We start from the raw sequence: 21,453 nt of genomic DNA, 5'->3' as shown, positions 1-21,453 counted from the left end.
AGATATAAAACACAATAAACTCATAAAGATGATCAAATTCATTAAATCCATTTATAAAAAGAAATGAAACAATTAAACCTATGACACATTGCCTTAATAATAATCTCTATGGTCTAGCAGTCACACCAACCATCTATTCCACAGAATTTGGTAATTCCTCCTGCCTTAAGTTTCATTGCTTAGCTTGTGATAGGGAATGTTTTTGCACATTTCAGGAATAAAATGCAGCATACCTTTATTTACTCATAGAATAGTTGCCCTTCTTGATTCCATAAAGCATTTGGTTTTTACTAGAACTGTGGTTATCATTCCAATGAATACTTAGTTCACTCATGTTAAATTTACATCCTCATGTTAAATTTACACAAACTTTTTGCTTTAATGCCAAATCACATAGTACATACAGTTCAAGATACTTACAACAGCAATTAAAATGAATCTGTACTATTAAGGCATATAACTAAACTGAAGTGAAAAAAACATGAGCAGCTACGGCCAAATTCCCTGGTGATGACAGGTCCATCATGACTGCCACCTGATGGACATCAATTGAAAGACTTCCCAATGTCAGAGATGTTAAAACATGGGGTAAGAAAATGCTTTTTTTTAACCCTCCCTGAGGATATGTTGGTTTTTCTATTGTTTCAGAGAGAGAAAGGGAGGAAGAAAAGGGGAAGGTGAAGAGAGAGAAACATCCATGTGAGAAAGTTGCCTCCCATTGATGCCCCCACTGGGGATAGAACCCGAAATCTAGGTATGTGCCCGGGCCAGAAATCAAACCCACAACTTTTTGGTGTATAAGGACAACACTCCAGCCAATTGAGCTATCAGGCCAGGGCTGAAATGCATCTTAGAATTAATAAATTTATATGTACAGACAAAAAAAAAGGGTCTGCAAGTGGTCTTTGCTTTTGCCCCAGTGTGACTCAATGGTTAAGTGTCGACCCATGTACCAGGAGGTCTCAGGTTTGATTCCAGTCAGGCCACATGCCCAGGTTGCAGGATCAATCCCCAGTGGGGTGGGGGCGGGGGGGGGGGGGGGGGGGTCGTGCAGAAGGCAGCCTATGGATGTTGATGCTTCGATGTTTCTCTCTCTCTCTTCCTCTCCCTTCCCCTCCCTAAAATCAATCAAAAGATTTTTTTCTTAAAAAAGGTATTTGTTTTTAATCATTTCTATATTGTTAAATGTGTTATGCCAAGCATGTGTTATTTTTTTATTTTATTATATTTTTAACCCTCACTCAAGAATGTTTTTACTGATTTTTTTTTATTTTTATTTTTTAAGAAAGAGAGGAAGGAAGAGAGAGAGAAAGAGAACCATCAATGTTAAAGAGAAGCATTGATCGGCCACTTCATGTACGCACCCCGGCCAGGGAACAAACCTACAACTTAGGCATGTGCCCTGACCAGGAATCGAACTCACGACCTTTTCGTGTATGGGACGATGCTCCAACCAAATGAGCATCCAGTCAGGGCAGCATGTATTACTTTCAAACTTAAAATTTATAAAAATACACATAACCTAAAAGTACAAAAAACTAGCATTAGTGAAAAATTGAATTTTAAAAAACAACTCTTAAATTATTAAACATTATCTTTCCTGATGATTATGCTAAAAAAGAATAACTTCCTAAAATAGCTTACTAATTCCTATTCTTCCCTCAGAGGTGAGTTACTTAAAACTAATGCAAATTTACTTTCATTGATCCACGAAGTCTCTGAGGTAGGGTGATAATGAGCCCTTTGAATAAGAGTGGCCAAGAAGATGCTGCCTTAAGCCAGATCCACATGTCTAGAGTCACCCTCTAGGGCCAATCCCTTATTAAAAGGATACTTGCTCCACGATCAAGAACCCTCCTCATCTCTACCTTCTAAAGGGGGTCCTTTATGCCAATACATAGGAAACCGAAAAAAACTACCAATGCCTAGGATACTCAGAAACTAGATGCCCACCTTCTCTTTGCTATTATAATTCTGTGATGATTAAACAAAGTTCTGGACAAACATAGTGCATGTATACTGGCACCTCAATTATCATCAACTGCATAATGCAGTAAGTTTACAGTATATTATGTTGGTTTTTAAAAAGCATTTATGACTATACATAAAGCAAAGTGCACAAAATGTGATTTTTCAACTTGATGTGTTTTCTGACATACCTGAATCAGGACATAGAACATGAACAGCATTCCAGAAGTTCCCTTCATGCTCCCTGCCATTCATTCACTGCTCCCCAACCCAATCCCCAATGTCACTGCAGAAACATCTAAGAGCATAGATTCATTTTGGCTCAATTTGACACGTAACAGAAACAGAACCATACAGTACAGTAAATGCCCTTTTAGATTTCTTTCTCTCAGTGCCATATTTGTGAGATTCATTCTACTGTTAACCAACCATGCTGTTGAGATATACTTAGTAAATTTTTTCATTTTCATTTCTATGTAGTATTACATTCTGTGAGTATGCCAGAACTTATTCTAGAGTTGATGAGCATTTGGGTAATTTCTAGGTTATTGCAAATAGTGCTGTTATAAACATTCTAGTACAAGTCTTTTCATGAACACATGTATATGTCTGTGAAGTATGTGCACTGAAATAGAACCATAGGCTATCCAGCAGGATCATAGGGTATTAAGCTTTAGTAAATACCACCAAGCAGTTTTCCAAGGTAATTTGGGTTACACTTTTCAACTGAAACAATATAAATATAAAAATCATACAAATATAATTTTGCTTTAGTGCTTCAGAGGGTTTTCAGAATTGCAATATTTTGGGGTAAACATTAGGGAAAATTACTTTTGTTGATAAATTACACTGGTTAATAAAGTCATAAAGAGATAATTCAATGAAGTGGTTTTGTTTAAAAGACTGTTTCAGCCTGAAAAGTAGACTTCAGGTTTCACTGAATGTCAAACTATGTAATGAGTAAAATGAAGAATATATAGTGATAGTGTCAATAAAAATGCTAAAAGCAAGGTAGCTAAGCATCTTTGCCTTCATTAGAGTATAAAAGTAAAAGCAGGGCCCTGACTGGTTTGGCTCTGTGGTTAAGAGCGTCAGCGCACAGACTGGAGGGTTTCTGGTTTGATTCCCCGTCAAAGGCACATACTTTGGTTGCACGCTCAATGCTCGACCCTGGTCAGGCCGAGTGCAGGAGGCAATCAATCGATGTGTCTAACATCAATGTTTCTCTCTCTCTCTCTCTCTCTCTTTCTCTTTCTCTCTCTCTCTCTCTCTCTCTCTCTCTCTCTCTCTCTCTCTCTCTCTCCCGCCACCCCTCCCTCCCTTCTACTCTGTCTAAAATCAATGAGGAAATATCACTGGGTGAGGATTTTTTAAAAAGTAAAAGCAGGGCTGTAAGTGTTGCTCAGTGATTGAGCGTTGACCTATGAACCAGGAGGTCACGGTTAGATTCTGGGTCTCAGCACATGCCTGGGTTGCAGGCTCAATCCTCAGTAGAGGGCGTGCAGGAGGCAGCCAATTGATGATTCTCTCTCATTACTGAGGTTTCTATTTCTCTCTCTTCCTCTCCCTTCCTCTCTGAAATCAATAAAAACATATTTTTTTTAAAAAAAAGTAAAAGCAGGAAGAGGAGAAGTGATAAACTGGTGTCTCAGTGAATACCTGAAGTCATGAATTAATAACTGCAGTAACATCAAACAGTTAACATTTGGTGAGCCATGGCACTCAGTACTCTGTGTCAAGCACTATACCTTTTAAATGTTCTAATTCAGTTCATCTTTGCAACCCTATGAGATAATTACTATTATTATTATCATCCCTATTTTAAAGATGAGGAATCATCTAAGTCTCAAAAAAGGTAACCTACTCAAGGTTACACATAATGCAATCCCCAGAAAGTCTGACTCCAGATGCTATGTTCTCAACCACTATGCTATACTGCCTCCACAAGATAAAAAAAAAAGTGGGTGAAGAGCAAAATGGACAACAAGAAGAGGAATGGACATTTACAACAATGAACAAGCAAAAATGTTAGTCTAACGGGAAATTAAGGCTGATTCCAAAATTTTATACAAATACTTCAAATGATGAAGATGTCAACCTTATGCCCTGGCCAGGTGGGTGGCTCAGTTGTTAAAGCATCATCCCATATACCAAAGGTTGCAGGTTTGATTCCCGCCTGGTCAGGGCACATATCTTGGTTGTGGGTTTGATCCCCAGTGAGGGTGTGCATGGGAGGCAACCAATCAATGTTTCTCTCTCTCTCTCTCTCTCTCACCCTTCCTCTCTCTGTAAAATCAATAAAAACATATCCTCAGGTGAGGATAAAAAAGAAAAAAGATAACCTTTCTGTCATAATTTTTACAATCAAACCTAGACCAAGAGTTATACTGATCAATCAGATGTTATCAGCTATCATTTTCCTACTGTGAGACAGATGATTTTTTTTTGAGTGTTTAATTCAAACCTATATTTGCCATTTCTAAAATGTTGATCCATAGACACTTTCTTGTTACACATGTGTGCCAACGAAAACAAAAGGCAGAGAATCACTGCCATCCCTACAAAAGGAATGGCTCCTTTTCTAACATTCTTTAAAAATATACATTGTACACTCTGCACCTCACCAAAGGTGGCAATGTAATAAATACACTGGCTTAGTTCTCCTCCCTGTTCAGCAAGGTCCACCAACTACCTGTTATAAGCCCTCTTCTTTTTGGATTTCTCCAGGGCTTTGTCCATGGTTTTCTTGTTCTCCCCTAAACATCTGGGACAGTATCACTTGCCCTTAGGTTTATGATTCAGTCCTACACCGGAGAAGTGGAACCACTCGATGGGGCACTCGTCATTGTCACAGCTGATCATTTCTCCATAGAAGACCGGATTGCACAGACATTACATGGGCTCGTTCGGGTTGATGGGAAAGTCTGCAGGGGATGCTTCCCTCTCTGCTTTGGTTTGCTTTCTTCTCCTTAGGCGTTCCTGAGGCGATGTCATCATGGTCCTGATTATTGGCTGCATTCTCCCAATTTTCATTGTTGCACTGTCTCAGAGACCTCTTGTTATTGGGCTTTTCTGCCTGTGTGATTGTCTCATTCTTGGACTTATCCTGGCCGGCTTTGCCACTGTGGCCAGTGGTGTCATTGACCTCTTGGAGTTCCTCAAAGAGTTCCACGTGACTGTCCAGATCCTGTTCTCCACCAACTCCACCATCTGACTCTCAATCTGGATCTTCTCGTCTCCCAGGTCCTGGCTCCAGATCAGGGCTCTCTGAATGCAGTGCAACACTATACTATTCTGGTTGCTCTCCGTCTCCTGTTTAAACTTCTCATAATACTCATCTAGTTCCTTCAGGATTTCTTGGTATTTCGCATCAATCTCCCGCACCAGAAATACGTTTCTCTCCAAATCGAAAGGCAGAGACCCGATGGAGTCCAGGTAGCCCTCCACATAGTTCACCAGGTGGATCTGCTCCCGTTGGCAGGACTCCATGGTTCACCGAGATCCCCAGCCACTCTGCATGGCTTTCTGCTTCCTCCAGCCCCTGCCCCCTCGGAGCCCAGCCTTGCAAAATGCAAACCTCCCGCCCACCAGCATCCCCCCTCCTGCTCACTCCACCTGGCTATGTCTGTGACCATGCCGCCTGGCACAGGTGCAGGTGGGCCGGGCCAGTGCTCCTCGCCTCAGGCACTGGGTGGGCGTGCAGATACGCTCCCAGGCGCAGGGGCCGGGGCCAGGCCAACCAAGAGCGCTGCCCACCAGCCATACTTGTCCAACATGGAAAACCCCCAGATGATTTTATTTATATCAATAAGTTCCTAGAATGCTAAAAATATCCACTGCCTTTTTCTCTAATTCTTTATTAGATCATTCTTTAAAAATCTACCAGTAACTTTCATATACAGGATACATTTAATTCCTTATCTATATATAGAAAAGCCTAAGCAATCATTCGACCATTGGACCATTCCATGACATGCACTGACCACCAGGGGGTAGACACTCCAACCAGTAGGTTAGCTTGCTGTTGGGGTCTGGCTGATCGGGATTGGGAGCAATGGGCCGGACATGCACTGGAGTCCTCCTGAGGTCCCTCCTCAGCCCCGATAGTGCACAGGTGTGAGGGACCCCATCAGTGCATGAATCTGTGCACCGGGCCTCTAGTTTACAAATAATTGGACATTATGCTCCTCTTATGAAGCAAAATATCCTTTAACTATAATTCATAGCATAGTAAGTTCCTGTAACACTATGCTCTGCATACACTGGCTGCATTTCATGAGGGCTCTGTTGAAGTACTAGGATGGGTAAGACTGAGGCCCTACCCTAGTAATATCTGAAAAGAACTAACAGACCCAATAAGAGAAGAAAACAACAAAGAATAAGCAACATATAGTACAACTGCATAGAACAGAGCAAATCTGCTCTATGGGAGGCAGTAACAGAAAAAGTGGTGTTTGTCTTGGTTCTTAAACTTTACTGTATTTCAGTTGGGTACCAAAAACTGACCATAGTACTATAAATGACCTGACTAATATAACAACAGATATTGCTCTTTTTTTTTTTTTTAAGTTCAAGATCTAACTGGCTTTATTCAACAATTCATGAATTGGGCAGCATCCCACCTAGTAAATGGAAAGGTGCCCTAAGCTATCACTCTTTTAACATGTTCTAGACATTATATTTCTACTGATGTCCTGTAAAATCGAATTAGGTTTTTGGCAAGTACATCAGTTATTTCAACAAATTTTTGACATGTTGCATCTAAGCTATATTTCTACTCTTTTCGGTACCTATCTTTTAAGACTCAAGGGTAAACATTAATATATTAACCATTCCAAGCTTCATGCTATCTGCAAATCCAACAGCCATTCCTTCCAAGTCTTTTTGCACATCAAGAAATGCACTGAATAAGATAGAAATGTGAGGGTTATGGACCAATTCAAAGTTAAGCTCCTGCCCTAGCCAGTTTGGCTCAGTGGATAGAGTGTCAACCCACGAACTGAAGGGTCATGGGTTCGATTCCCGATCAAGGGCATGTACCTCGGTTGCAGGCTCGATCCCCAGCCCTGGATAGGGACCTGGGAGAGGCAATCAATGTGTCTCTCATTGATGTTTCTCTCTGTTTCTCCTCCTCCCTTCCACTCTCTCTAAGAATCAATGGAAAAATATCCCACGGATGATGATTAACAAACAAAAAAAAAGTAAAGCCCTTGCTCTGGCCAGATGGCTCAGTTGGTTGGAATGTCGTCCCATACACCAAAGGGTTTCGGGTTTGATTCCCGGTCAGGCCATATATCTAGGTTGTGGTTCGATCCCCTGTTGGGGCAAGAATAGCCAATGTTTCTCTCTCACATCGATGTGTGTGTGTTTTTCTCTCTCTCTCCCTTCCACTCTCTAAAATCAATGAAAATATATCCTCCAGTGAGAATTTTAAAAAAATAAAAGGTTAACTGGATCAAAAAAAAGGGTTTTCAAAAAACTCTTCGTAAATTAGATATGACATTTATAACATTATTCAGAGCAGTAACTGAGTATCTTTCACCTCAAAGTAACATCTCATCTTTACACACTGATAGAATTCTTCCCAATAATCTTTTGTGGTTATATATTTTATCAGATTTTAGACTTATAACCTTTTTAGATTATATATTTTATCAATGAGTTAGATTTTAGATTATAATAAAATCTGATTAAAAGATATCATAGATGCTTCTGGTCAAGGTGAAATAGGTAAATACTGTGTTTGCTTCCTCCAATGACCACATCAAAATTACAAATAAATTATAGAACAATCAACCTGGAAAACCATCTAAAGATTAGCTGGACAGAATTCCTATAACTAAGGATATAAAGAAGCCACATTTGGTAGGAAGGGAGGAGACCCACACCACATGTGACGGTTGAGAAACATCAGGAAGGATATCTCATCTGCAGAGGTCCCACCTAAGGAGCAAGGGGTCCCAGTCCCACAATGGGCTCCCGAGCCCAGGGTTCCAGTGCCAGGAAGAGGAGTCTCTACAACATCTGGCTTGGAAAATCAGCAGGGACTCTATCTAGATGAGAGTGCTGCTGGAAACCCAGGCATCCTCTTAAAGGGCCTGTGTACAGTCTCAGTTGCCCACACTCACCCTAAACTCCTTTGAACAAACAGTAGTGAAAGGTAGCAGAAACATACGTAGAGAAACTGACTTGTAAGACTTCCAGGTGAGGGCTGGAGGGACAGCAGAGATTGTCCCTATGTTGAACCCTCCCCCCACGTGGCCTGAAGGTACAGGCGCTTCAGACTTTCTTAAAAATTCTCAAGGATCCTCAGACCCCAGGCAGGCAAGGATTGGCCTCAGAGTGCCCTTTACCTCTGGCTTAAAGGCCCCAGCCCCAGCAATGGTGCCAAATCTGAATATTCATTAACGTTGTGAACATTAACCTGGTGAACACCGTTTACCTTACCCTGAAACTCCCTGAGACCTTGCCCCACCCAAAGCTCTGGCCATTCCTTGAAGGCAGCCATCTCACTAGTGCTGCAGACTGCCCTAATAACTCTCAAAGGTCCAAAGGGTCTGGGAAGGTGGCTAATGGACACACCATGCCCTGTGCCTCTTGCTGATTGGCCCCAGGACCGCTTTGTAGAGTGGTCAGCCTTGGTTCATCCTGTGGCCTCTCCCACGTGCCTCCAGGCCCACCACAGGCAGCTACCACCTGTGGATCACTTTGTAGCTCCTACCAGGTGGCCCAGGGCCAAGCACAGGCAGCAGTTGACCTTGGCCTGAACAGGCGCCCCACCCAAGAGTCCTCAAAACCAACATACCTGGTGGCCAGCTTCAGACCACAACAGAGAATCACCCATTAGCTCCACAAACAGCATACCCAAAGGGTAGTCTCAGCAGGCACCAGAGCTTCACTGGGGCAAATCCCACTCTATGCTGTCAGTCCCTGCATAGCAGCTGGTACACTATGATCATGGCTAATCCTTCCAGCCAACCAGTCTGAGGCTCAATCCCCACCCAATGAACTGCAACCGGAGGGCACATACAACCCACATTCTTGGAGCACCCAGCTGAGGTGATCAGAAAGACTGTGCCACTGGGCTCCACAAGATAACTACTATATAAGGACACCCTGCCAAGATCTACCTAATACATAGAAACAAACACAGAGGGGCAGCCAAAATGAGGAGACAAAAAAACACATCCCAAATGAAGTAAAAGGGAAAAACTCCAGAAAAAGAACTAAACCAAATGGAAGCATACAATCTACCAGATATGGAGTTCAATGAACTTGGGGAAGAACAGACAAAAAGTCTCTACGGGGTTGAACATTTCTTATGTTGAGAGCAGCCTCCCTCATAGCTAGTATTTCACTAAATATGTGGTTAGTCACTACCTAGCCTGCAACTGGTCAGTGAGAAAAATCCATGTGTTAAATTTGGGGAAACAGGCTGGCAAAGGATAGCTCCTTGATTAGCTGGGTAGCAACAGAGTCAGAATATTCTGAGGTGAAACCACAGAGGCCTCCTGATCAGAGAAAAGGGGATGTGCTTTGGAGGTCAGTGACTGCATTAATCCTTTATCAAGCCAGGTCTACAGGTGATTCTGGGTTTTTTTCCTGAAACAGTTTGGAAACTGCTTTTCCAGGCTATGATACTCTGAACATCTCTATCCCTTTCTAGGTAAATTAGCTAGAAGGGATTCCATTATAAAAATTAAGAAACCTTTCATATACACAAATGATAACCAAGTATGAACTTTATGAGTTTATAAATTTATGAACTAAAAGCACTACATATTCAGAAAAAAAGATCTAAAGGCCTGTAATAGCAGATAACACCCTAATGTTTAACTCTAAAGAAAATAGTGGGATTGATATGTACAAGTAAACGAAGGGGTGAAGGAAGGTTTTCCTTTTTCTTCTGTATACATATATTTTACAATGAGAAATAGTCATACAGTACTGGGAATTTATAAACATAATTTAAAATCATGCATGCAGCACATATACTAAAAGTAATTTTTTTTAACTTTAAAAAATTAACACCCAGAGGTGCCTGTCAACCTAATTGAGAATAATAGTTTTACTGTATTAACAAACTAAAAACATTCTATGGTACATATAGACACAATTTCATATATTCTGATTTATATAACATAAAAACTTCATATTACCTTGGAATGGGTAATATGGGTAATACTTTCTAACTATGACCCCAGAGGAGAAAGAAAAAATAGCAATTTTTAACTAAAATAAAAATTCTAAACCTTAAATAAAGTTAAAAGATGAGCAAAAAACTGGGGAAAATAATCTGAAGCATAATGGCAAACAATAGATTGATACTTCCAATATATAAAGAATTCTTACAAATCAATAAGAATCAATATCTTAATTTAAAAATAGGCAAAGAGCATTAACAGGCTTCTCTATTCTCTCTCTCTCTTTCACACATACACACACTCACTCACATACACACATGGCAAAAAACATTAAGATGATCAATCTCAGTTTTTTTATCAATCAATAATATTTGGTAATATCTAGTATTAAATATGGTATAAGGACAGCCCCAGACACTAAATTTAGAAGGGCAACCTGGAATACCAACAAAAGTTTAAACATGTGTTCCATAAACAAAGCAATTCTACATTATCTTATACAAATAAACAGACACACAAGGATAAAGACATTCATGCACTATGAAAAATTAAACAAATATTAAAAAATCCATAGTGTTTTATGATATTGCAAAACCATGCAGCCAATGCAAATAAAAATGTACCACATCTGTTAGCATGAAAAGATTTTCTAGATATATGATTAAGTGAAAAAGGCAAGCAACCAAGTAGTATGTTCCTATTAGTGTTAAATACAGACTCATTATCTACACAAGCATTTACATAAATATATATGCACACATATCTACACACACACACCACGGCATATATTCTAGAAAATGGGTCTAAAATATTGTATACCAAAATGTTAACAGTGGCTAGTCCAGGATAATACAATCATAGGTGATTTCCACTTTCTTCTTCATACCTTTTGAATAGTCTAAACCCTGTACAAATGAATATGTACAGGTTTTCTGATGAGAAATAGTAATAAATATTTTCATTCTTAAAATAAAGTCACCTTATTAAATACTTTGTGCTGTAATCATATATTACTATTTTCTTACCTTTAAACCTTCAGCTGGAAGTCTATAACCAAATCTTGCTGGAAGGTCATCAAATGTCTGAGACACATTTTCAAAATTATACTAAATGTAAAATTAGAAACAATCCAGTTACAACCAACTTAAACATCACATTAAAAACAAAAAGTTTATTAAATTATTTGAGTTGTCATTTCCACAATTCTGATTTATTATCACAGTTTATTACAAGAAAAATAATTTTATAAATGTGCATCCACTAAAATAGCAAAGAATACATACAATTTACTACATATACAGCTGCTTAAATTGGATTCTGATTTCATATAATAATTAAACAACAGCAATAATTTTATAACATTAAACTGCCCACTATTTTCTGAGTTTTTCCCACAGATAATACCCTAGCAAGAGATTTTCTAGAAAGATTATTTCCCAGCAGGATTCCACTTTATTTTCTCTATATTATAGGGTCTGACTTATTGGAAGAGATTTACAGAATTTCTGGCCCTTGCTATGAAAAATGCATTTTCCCCAAAGCAAGGACGAGTATCAAATCCTACTTTTAAAGCATTGTTATTTTATATATAATCTGAACATTTTTATCTAGGGCTAAACAATGAAAGGATTAAACTGAATGAAGTACATATATATAGAAAACCTATTTTAACAACTTTCTCCTTCCTTATAGATATAGATTCCTATGCTAAAATATTTATCAGTCCTCTAACAAAACAGAACAAAACAAAACAAGTAAATAGTAAATAAGTAACTTTAGAAACACAGACAAAACCTGTATGGTGCATTAGAAGTTCAGATAGTTGCCATAAACTGTAGGCAAAAAAAAATCGAACATATTTGTTTGAATATACATAAAAAGAATGGAACAAAGCAAGACTGTTATGTATAGATAACAAAGGATAGAAGGATCAAGCAAAACTTAAATATTCATAAACATGGATTAGGTCGCACATCCAGGTTGATGGCTATATCATCCCTAAATTAAACACCTACTGGTGATCCCCATTCTAGCTTCATGTGTCATATGCCAGACACATGCAGATAAATAGCTCTTCAGGTTAACAGCAAGTTACAGCTGTGTTCACATGCAAATACCTCACATCTCTCCCATAGAGCAAGCAAAGGTTGGATCCAGACACCTTCCATCTGTCAAGTCGCCTTGCTAACCTCAGCTCAGACCCTGGTAACCACCCTGTCACCAGGGAAAGCTAATGCAGCAGAGAGAGACTGGACAAACTGATGACAGTAACACAAGACTCAGGTAGTATGGTTCTTACATTCCACTTTTACCCTATTCCAAGTGTCTCAGCATATCCATCTATTCCCTGTACTTCTCACCGTATGTTTGTAATTAATTCAATAAACTGTGTGATTCAAGCAACTGAATTTAGTCTCTGAACCTATCCATTGTGTCACCTCTGGAATAGTCAGCCTGGCGTTATACTTGGAGGTCAGCGCTGCTTCTGAGTAATTTCCTACTGTAACACTAATTCATCTTTGCAGAGTGCACTAGGATTACAAAGTGCTTTAGAGTCACAAAGTGCTATTATATCCATTACCACATGTATCATTTAATCTCTTAAATAAAAGACCTTTCTTTAATTGATTTAATTCAATTATGATCAGCTCTGTGTTGAATTTGAGAAACTCATTTAAGTCTTCCAAGGCCAAAGACACTACTGTAAAATAAAGAAACTAATCTAGATCAACATAGATAGACCAAAAAAAAAATACAAATGCGTGCAGACAGTACTTTTTTAAAAGGTATATTTAAACTCAGGAAATGGAAAATCTACACCTGTACTGAAGTATTTTTTTTTATCATTTCCTATTATTGAAGAGTTTCACTTTTTTACTAGAAGTCCAGAAATAAAATATCTGCCTTGACCTACATAGTACTTGTAATACTAGGACTTGGAATCAGTTGTGTTATTGAGTGAAACCCATTTTGAAATTACTTTGTCTTTTCTTAATAGCAAACAAAGGATTGTCTCACACTGCCTCTTATAGTCCCACTAGAGGCCCAGTGCACAAAATTCGTGCATGGGGAGGGTCCCTAGTGGCTGCCGGATGCCGGCAGGGGCCTTCCTTCATTCTGACCAGTCCCCTGTGGTCAGCGCACGTCATAGCAAGCAATCAAACTCCCGGTCAAACTCCTGAGGGGGCACTTTGCATATTGGGCTTTTATATATATACTGGAGGCCTGGTGCACAAAAATTTGTGCACTCGGGGGGAAGGGGAGGTCCCTCAGCACGGCCTGTGCCCTCGCGCAGTCTGGGACCTCTCGGGAGATAACGACCTGCTGGCTTAGGCCTGCTCCCGGGTGGCAGAGGGCAGGCCCAATCCCTAGGTGCAGCCCCTGGTCAGGCTCAGAGCAGGGCACATTGAGGAGTTGGGGCACCGCCCCCTGTCATGCACAGAGCAGGGCGGATCAGGAGGTTGCTATGACACCCCTAGTCACGCTCAGGGTAGGGCGGATTGGGAGGTTGGGGCACCGCCCCCAGTCACACTCAAGGCAGGGTCGATGGGGAGGTTGCGGCGCCACCCCCTGTCACGCACAGAGCAGGGCCAATCAGGGGGTTGGGGCGCTGCCCCCTGTCACTCACAGAGCAGGGCCCATTAGGGGGGTTGGGGCTCTGTACCCTGTCACGCACAGAGCAGGGTCGATCAGGGGGTTGGGGAGCTCCCCCTGTCATGCACAGAGCAGGGCCGATCAGGGGGTTGGGGCCCCGCACCTTGTCACACACAGAGCCGCAGGGTGATCAGGGGGTTGGGGAGCTCCCCCCTATCAGGCACACAGCAGGGCTGATCAGGGACTTTGGGCGCTGCCCCCTGTCACGCTGATCATGGTGCTGGGAGGCATATTACCCTTTTACTATATAGGATAGAGGCCTGGTGCACGGGTGGGGGCCACCTGGTTTGCCCTGAAGGGTGTCCTGGATCAGGGTGGGGGTCCCACTTGGGTGCCTGGCCAGCCTGGGTGAGGGGATGATGGCTGTTTGCAGCTGGCCACACCCCCTTCAGGGTGGGGGTCCCCACTGGGGTGCCTGGCCAGTCTGGGTGAGGGGCTGAGGGCTGTTTTCAGGCTGGCGGGTGACTGAAGCTCCCAACTGCTCCTTTTTTTGTTTTTGTTTTTTTATTCTGGGCCAGCTTTAGCTCTGAGGCTTGGCTCCAGCTCTTAGGCCTCGGCTGCTGAAAGCAGGTATCTGGATTGTTTGGGTTCTATAATCGAAACACTGTTTCAACTCCAGCTCTGAGATCCCGACTGGCTGAAAGCAGGTTTCTGGAGTTTGTTTAGCTTTTATATTTGTAACAATGTTTCAAACTGCAAGCTCAGAGGCCGGCAGCGGCAGGCGGGGAACGTTGGAGTCCTCCGTCACTGAAGCAAGCAAGCCTCATGTTCGCTTCAAGCTGCCTGGCTGCCGGCCGCCATCTTGGCTGGCAGTTAATTTGCATATCACCCTGATTAGCCAATGGGAAGGGTAGCAGAGTGACACCAATTTGCATGTTTCTCTTTTATTAGTGTAGACTAGTAGCCCAGTGCACGAAATTCATGCACTGGGGTAGGGGGGGAGGAAAGGGGCCCCTCAGTCTGGCCTGCACCCTCTCCAATCTGAGAACCCTCAGGGAATTTCCAACTGCCTGTTTGTGCCCACACTTTTAACAGATAACAGCTCCATTGTTGTTTCTTTCTTATGCTTAAAACCATTGGAATTAGTAGGTATTCAAAGTGTGTACACATTTTGGGGAGACACCCTGTATATTTCTAGTCAGCGGTGAAATAAACCAACAGCAGATTTGGAACCCCCAGACAGGGAACCTCGCTCACTCCCCACATGTCTGCCCACTTCACTTTCCACCTTCATGGGCAGCAGGAGAATCAACTTTTTCTCTCATTAATTCAGAAAAGCACGTCCTGTCACCCGCTGCCCGGCAGGAGTGCGCTAGGCCCCAAGCAAGTGAGGCTCAGTCAGGGCAGCCTTTGCTCATGGGTGCTGGCACCCAAAGTGCACATTCCTCCTCTACAGTTGCACCGTCTATCCCACTGTTTCACTGAGAGGACGGAATTCCTCTCTGCCTCTGGGTTCTTGATCTTGAAGGCTGACTGAAGGCACCTCAGCGAGGGCCGCCCGTGCCCACCAGGTGTGTCTGTCTGCATCTGCTCCCGCCTCAGCACCTGCATTAACCCCCCAGAGGTGATCTTGTAGCTGCACTGGCCTCCGTGGGAACAGGGCATCACCACTCTGCCCTCTCACTGTCATCTCACAGGCGCCCACCCTCAGCACGCAGAACACCCAGACACTCTCCAAAGGACGTGAGCGCATCAGAGGGGATGTGTGCACATCCTGTGGGGGTGTTAGGCATGCTGGGTTGATGGAAGTGTGGTGGAGAGGCGGGGGGAACTTGTGCACGCCTTGGTTTGCAACTGTTGCAGGCGTGGGAGGGTGACAGTGTGCTGGGGGATGTTCGCATGCCAGGGGGGGATGTGCACACTGGAGGCCTCTGCCTTTGCAGATCTGCAAACCCCCGCGGTGCGGCCAGGAGGACGTCAGTCTGGCCCGCCACAGTGGCTATCCCTGCGATCCTGCACCTTCTGGGCCAGGAGGCGGATCTTGCGCAGCCACTCCTGGGCACTGATGGCCTGCAGGCACTACTTCAGCTCAGCCTGCAGGCTCCGCTTGGCGCGCTCACAGCTGTCACCACCGCCATGTGGGGAGTACAGGCTGCCCTCCGGCGGCCTGCCTCCCCTGTCGAGAGGCTCTCTGCGCTGCTCACCTGCCCAGAGTGACTGGGGCTAGGCGGAAGCCAGGCGTCCTGCCCTGCCCAACCCTGGCCGATCCGCCCCTGTGCGAGCTGCTGCCCGCCGGGAAGGGTCACGGATCCAGATCCCGGGACCGCGGACAGCCTCAAGCACTGCCCCCTGCCCGGCAGGGTCACAGATCCGGGTCCCGGACCGCAGACAGCCTTTCCCGCTGCCGCCTGCCTTCAGTATGCAAATTAGCTGCCATCTTGTTGCTTCAGGGTGGGGGTCCCGCTTGGGTGCCTGGCCAGCCTGGATGAGGGGATGATGGCTGTTTGCAGCTGGTCATACACCCTTCAGGGTGGGGGTCCCCGCTGGGGTGCCTGGCCAGTCTGGGTGAGGGGCTGAGGGCCATTTTCAGGCTGGCGGGAGACTGAAGCTCCCAACCTCTCCTTTTTTTCTTTTTTTTTTATTCTGGGATTTATTTACCTTCTATGGCTGTCACTGGAGCTGAGAGCCAGCTTTAGCTCTGAGGCTCAGCTCCAGCTCTGAGACCTCGGCTGCTGAAAGCAGGGATCTGGGTTTGTTCTATAATTGAAACAATGTTGCGGTCCTGCTGGCTGAAGCCCGGCTGGCTGAAAGCAGGCTTCTGGGGTTTTGTTTAGCTTCTATACTTGCAACATTGTTTCTTAGAGTGCAAGCTCAGAGGCCGGCAGTGGCAGACAGGGAACTTTGGCTTCCTCCATCACTGGAGCAAGAAGCCTCCTGTTTGCTTCAGCTGCCTGGCTGCCGGCCGCCATCTTGGTTGGCTGTTAATTTGCATATCGCCCTGATTAGCCAATGGGAAGCGTGTCGGAGATATGGTTAATTACCATGTTTGTCTATTATTAGATAGAAAATATATATTTATTTATTTTTTTTTTTTAGAGGCCCGGTGCACAAAATTTGTGCACTGAAGGGGGATCCCCCAGCCTGGCCTGTGCCCTCTCACAGTGCGGGAGCCCCACGATCAATCACCCCAAAGAGGTAGGCCTCGCCCACCCATCCGGGGCTCCTCGATAGATTGTCCCAAAGAGGTAGGCCAGAGCTGCGGGACCCGCTTCCGCACTGGGCACACAGCGTCAAGCCTCTGCCCACCCATGTGCACACGCAGGCCCACCCACCCACATGTGCCCACTGCACACACAGCCTCCTGGTGATTGCTCGTTACAGCATGAGGGCATCACAGCATGAGGGTGTCACAACCACATAGGCTTTTATTAATAGGATAGATACATTGTTTTAAAAAAAAACAGTTCTTATCATGAATAAGAGAAATGGAAACATCTTTAGCACAAAGTGCTTTACATTTTTACTGCGGCTCCTGAAATTAAAGCATGTTCACTATTAAAATGTTTGAATTAGAAAATAAAGTCACTCCTCTCAGGAATCCCATCTGCAGTGATTACCACGTATAACAGTTTTAATGCACATATTTTGAAAAGGTCTTTTCCTAAACCAATTCTCCTCTTTGACAGCAGCCTTAATAGAAAGTTTCATTTAATTTAGAAAGTAACAATTATTGAGCATTTATGACATCATGATAAACACTTAACAGGTATTCACTTATTTAATTCTTACAACAACCCTATAAAGTCAGTCACTATTATCTTCATCCTCATTTTAGAGAGACCACAGATGTTGAAAATAACTTGCTCTAGTAAATTAGAGGAACCAAGATTCTAATTTATGCAGTCTGGCCCCAGAACCCTGGCTCTTAACCCATTGCCCTACATTGTCTCTCATACAGTCTCATTTTCATAAGAAGTAAAGTGAGACTTAAGAGATGTTAAATTTAGCTCAGATTCTAACTCAACTGCTAGAGCTACCATGCTGTGTAATCCAATCCATTCACACCACTGGGTGCTGCTCTCCTATTCTGCCCATTGGCCCGCACAAGCACCTACCAAGCAACGAATTCTGTCCCTGACAAATCTCTTCAACAGAATCAAAAAGCAGATTGGGAGTAAACCAAAATTGGGTTGTTTGACTCGCTCTAAAACAGTATAAGATGGATACTACTTCTCAATAAAATCATGGCCCTACTCAAAGCTAACAAGTCACTTGTAGCTTATGAGCCTAAGAACATTCAACATTGATCAGGTTATCTCTAGAGTGTCATGCCCCTGCCAATTCTAAGGTTCCATGTTTCTATATATAAATCTACATAATAATTTCACATTTCCTTTGGATCAAAGGAAAGAGAAATGAAATAAGAGATGAAAAGAAAATGAATTGCTAACAGAAACAACAACAATCTAAAGAACCAAGGAATGAATACTACTAAAAGAAAACATAAAAGAACTAAATATCCAGTGAAAAGCTATTTATCAGTTCAAAGATTTACTGAATTCCTACTGTGTAACTTGCTCTAGGCATGAGACATAAGGTTTAGTAAGACAGTCCTGACTTCCAGGTACTCATGATCTAGGGAGCTTACTGACTAGCTAGCAACACACTATAGTGGCATCTCAAATAGTCTCTTCTATTTTTGGCATTTGAATTCTCCCATTTAACTGTTAATATCCTGACAACAGTACAGCTGTCAGGATATTAATAATTAAATGGAAGAATTCAAATGCCAAAAAATAAAATCATCTGACATACAAATAACAAGACTAAAACTTACTTTATCATTTCAAAGGCAGAATACTCATACCTATCCAAAATGGAATTAGAATCAATCTTTACCAATTTATTGAAATCTGTGTTGCTGCAAACTCAGATTTCAAGGATATTCTCATTCAATTAAAAGGAAGAACTAGCCAAAACCGGTTTGGCTCAGTGGATAGAGCATCGGCTTGCGGACTGAAGGGTCCCGGGTTCGATTCCGGTCAAGGGCATGTACCTGGGTTGCGGCCACATCCCCAGTAGGAGATGTGCAGGAGGCAGCTGATCGATGTTTCTCTCTCATCGATGTTTCTAACTCTCTATCTCTCTCCCTTCCTCTCTGTAAAAAATCAATAAAATATATTTTAAAAAAAATAAAAATAAAAAAAAATAAAAGGAAGAACTAATATTTTCTATCTCTTGACTCACTTCTTCTGAATAACTGTGTTACCACATCCAGTTCCTCAGTCTTTACAACCCACTCCCCTCCAACTATCTCTGTACTCATGTCAGCCTTCCATCTTTTAGTGTCAGCACAAAAGCCAGATTTAAGCAACTCCCATTCTCCTCCTCCTCCTTCTCCTGCCATGAGCAATTCCCATGCTCATAGTTCCTTCACCAGATAACATCATACATTTCTCACTTACTTGCCTAAAGCACAGGGAACACTGATGGCAAGAACTGATTGTTCTTCTGTACTTAATATTTTGTTCTGTCTCTATTAAAAAATTCACCTTGGCCCTAACCGGTTTGGCTCAGTGGATAGAGCATCGGCCTGGGGACCGAAGGGTCCCAGGTTCGATTCCGGTCGAGAGCATGTACCTTGGTTGCGGGCACATCCCCAGTGGGGGGTGTGCAGGAGGCAGCTGATCGATGTTTCTCTCTCATCGATGTTTCTAACTCTCTATTCCTCTCCCTTCCTCTCTGTAAAAAATAAAAGAAAAAAAAATTCACCTTGGGCAGTCTCATACATTGCTCAAGGGAGTGAGTGAAGGATGAAGAGAATGATAATTAGAAATGCAGGTAAAACAGATAAAACATTTACTGTGTGTCAGATACTGTTCTAAGCAGTTTGCCTTACTTAATCATCACTATAACACCTCAGCATATAAATGAAGGAACTGAGGCACTTACAGTGGCTAAGTAATTTGATCAAGATCACACAGTGGGGTACATCTACACAATGGAATACTACACTGCTGTAAAAAAGAAAGAACTCTTACCATTAGCAACAGCATGGATGGACCTGGAGAGCATTATGCTAAGCAAAATTAACCAAGCCAGAGAAAGACACATATCACATGATCTCACTCATCTGTGGAATATGTTGAACAACATAAACTGATGGAAAAAAATGGATATAGATATAGAGACAGAGAAGCAACAAACAGACTGTCAAACTTCAGTGGGAAGGAAGGGGAGGGTGGGTGATAAGAGATCAACCAAAGGACTTATATGCATGCATATAAGCATAACCAATGGACAAAGATACTAGGGGGGTAAGGACATGTGCCAGGGGGTGGGGTTGGCTGGGGAGAAGTCAATTGGCAACCGGTTGGCGACTGCTGCTTTAAACAATAAAAATATATATATATATATCACACAGCAGTTCAGTTTCCAGAGCAGTCCACAGTCATTTAACCCATCATAGCTGAACCACAGAGTAACAATCCTCTTCAGGTAAAAAGGAAAGAAAGACAACAAGGAGTGGCAGACATTAGAAAGAATAGAGAGAAGAGGAAGATGGAAGGAGAGAGAGAGGGGAGGAGGAAATGAAAGAAATCAAAGGAAAAAAGGTAGACAACAAGAACTTCACTCCTTGATCAGTCCATTCATACATCCTCTACCTCATTTCAAAAGTTATCCAAGAACTTCACTCCTTGATCAGTCCATTCATACATCCTCTACCTCATTTCAAAAGTTATCCCAAAAATATTCCAAGCACTTAGGGGACTAATTTGGAGGAGAGATTTGAATAACAATGAACTCTTAATTCTGCTTCCATTCCAACTTTTAAAAAATCCACTTTTCTAGAAAATAATCTAATCAGCCCGTTCTCTACTAAAGAGGGAAACAGAGGGTGAGAAATCTCATAGGAATTAGAATTGCTATGCCTTCAAAAGATAAGGTATAGAAACCAGCTTCGTTTTCTCCCAGGCTCTACATTGATCCTAGACTCTTCCATAAGTGCTACAGTATGCAGACACATGGCTGAGGACCACATCACGCTTTGATCAGCAACAATTCCAGCCCTTCTATTTCTCACCTAATGTCACTAAGCAAAAAGTAAAAACAGTAAACCTTAGCACAGTACCTAGAGTATAGATGTGCATGGGTACACACATGCACACACACACAGTTAATTCTTCTCTTTCTAGCTTCACAGAAATGAGAAATAGAAAACAGATACACTTCCCAGTTTAGAGGATAGTAAATGGTAAGACGCCTAGAAAGGACACCAAAGGTTTTGAGGAGCAATGTTCTCTAAAAATCTTTTCTAGCCATCATTACAGATAAGACCATTGTGCTTTTTTTCTGACTCATTAACATTAATTTTAGCTTAATATTTTCTTTGTTATCCTCACCAGAGGATTTTTTTTTTCCCATTGATTTTCAGAGAGAGTGGAAGGGAGGGGAAGAGACAAAGAGAAACAACATCAATGGGTTGCCTCCCACGCATGCATGGGGATCCAGCCTGCAACCTACATATGTGCCCTTGACCAGAATTAAAACCCAAGACCCTTCAGCCCACAGGCTGACCATCTAACCACTGAGCCAAACCAGGTAGGGCAGTTTAATATTTTCTATAGACATCTTGTACAATTTTTAAAAATAACATTATTAAAGTCATTACATATATATATACTAATTATCAAGAAAAACATCAAGATTCTAGAAATACACAGCATTTAGCTATACATGCATATGA

At 42.4% G+C, this 21,453-nt stretch overlaps 1 protein-coding gene and 1 pseudogene across 1 annotated transcript in view; both read right to left on the bottom strand.

Annotated features, from left to right (window-relative positions):
* The window catches only part of RNF13 (ring finger protein 13), a 171,237-nt gene that overhangs the window by 116,067 nt on the left and 33,717 nt on the right, over window positions 1-21,453 (bottom strand). Inside the window, exon 3 of the mRNA XM_070405956.1 lies at window positions 11,138-11,218. Within this exon, the coding sequence (XP_070262057.1) occupies window positions 11,138-11,218 (81 nt within the window). The remainder of the gene's footprint in view (window positions 1-11,137; window positions 11,219-21,453) is intronic.
* LOC139004416 (inhibitor of growth protein 1 pseudogene) lies at window positions 4,497-5,457 on the bottom strand (annotated as a pseudogene).

The sequence above is a fragment of the Myotis yumanensis genome, unplaced genomic scaffold (assembly GCF_028538775.1).
Source record: "Myotis yumanensis isolate MYYU_CA2020_CCGP unplaced genomic scaffold, mMyoYum1.0.hap1 SCAF_2, whole genome shotgun sequence".
NCBI classification, from domain to species: Eukaryota; Metazoa; Chordata; class Mammalia; order Chiroptera; family Vespertilionidae; genus Myotis; species Myotis yumanensis.
The sequence above is the reverse complement of the archived record's forward strand: the minus strand, read 5'-3'. Positions and strand labels throughout refer to the sequence as shown.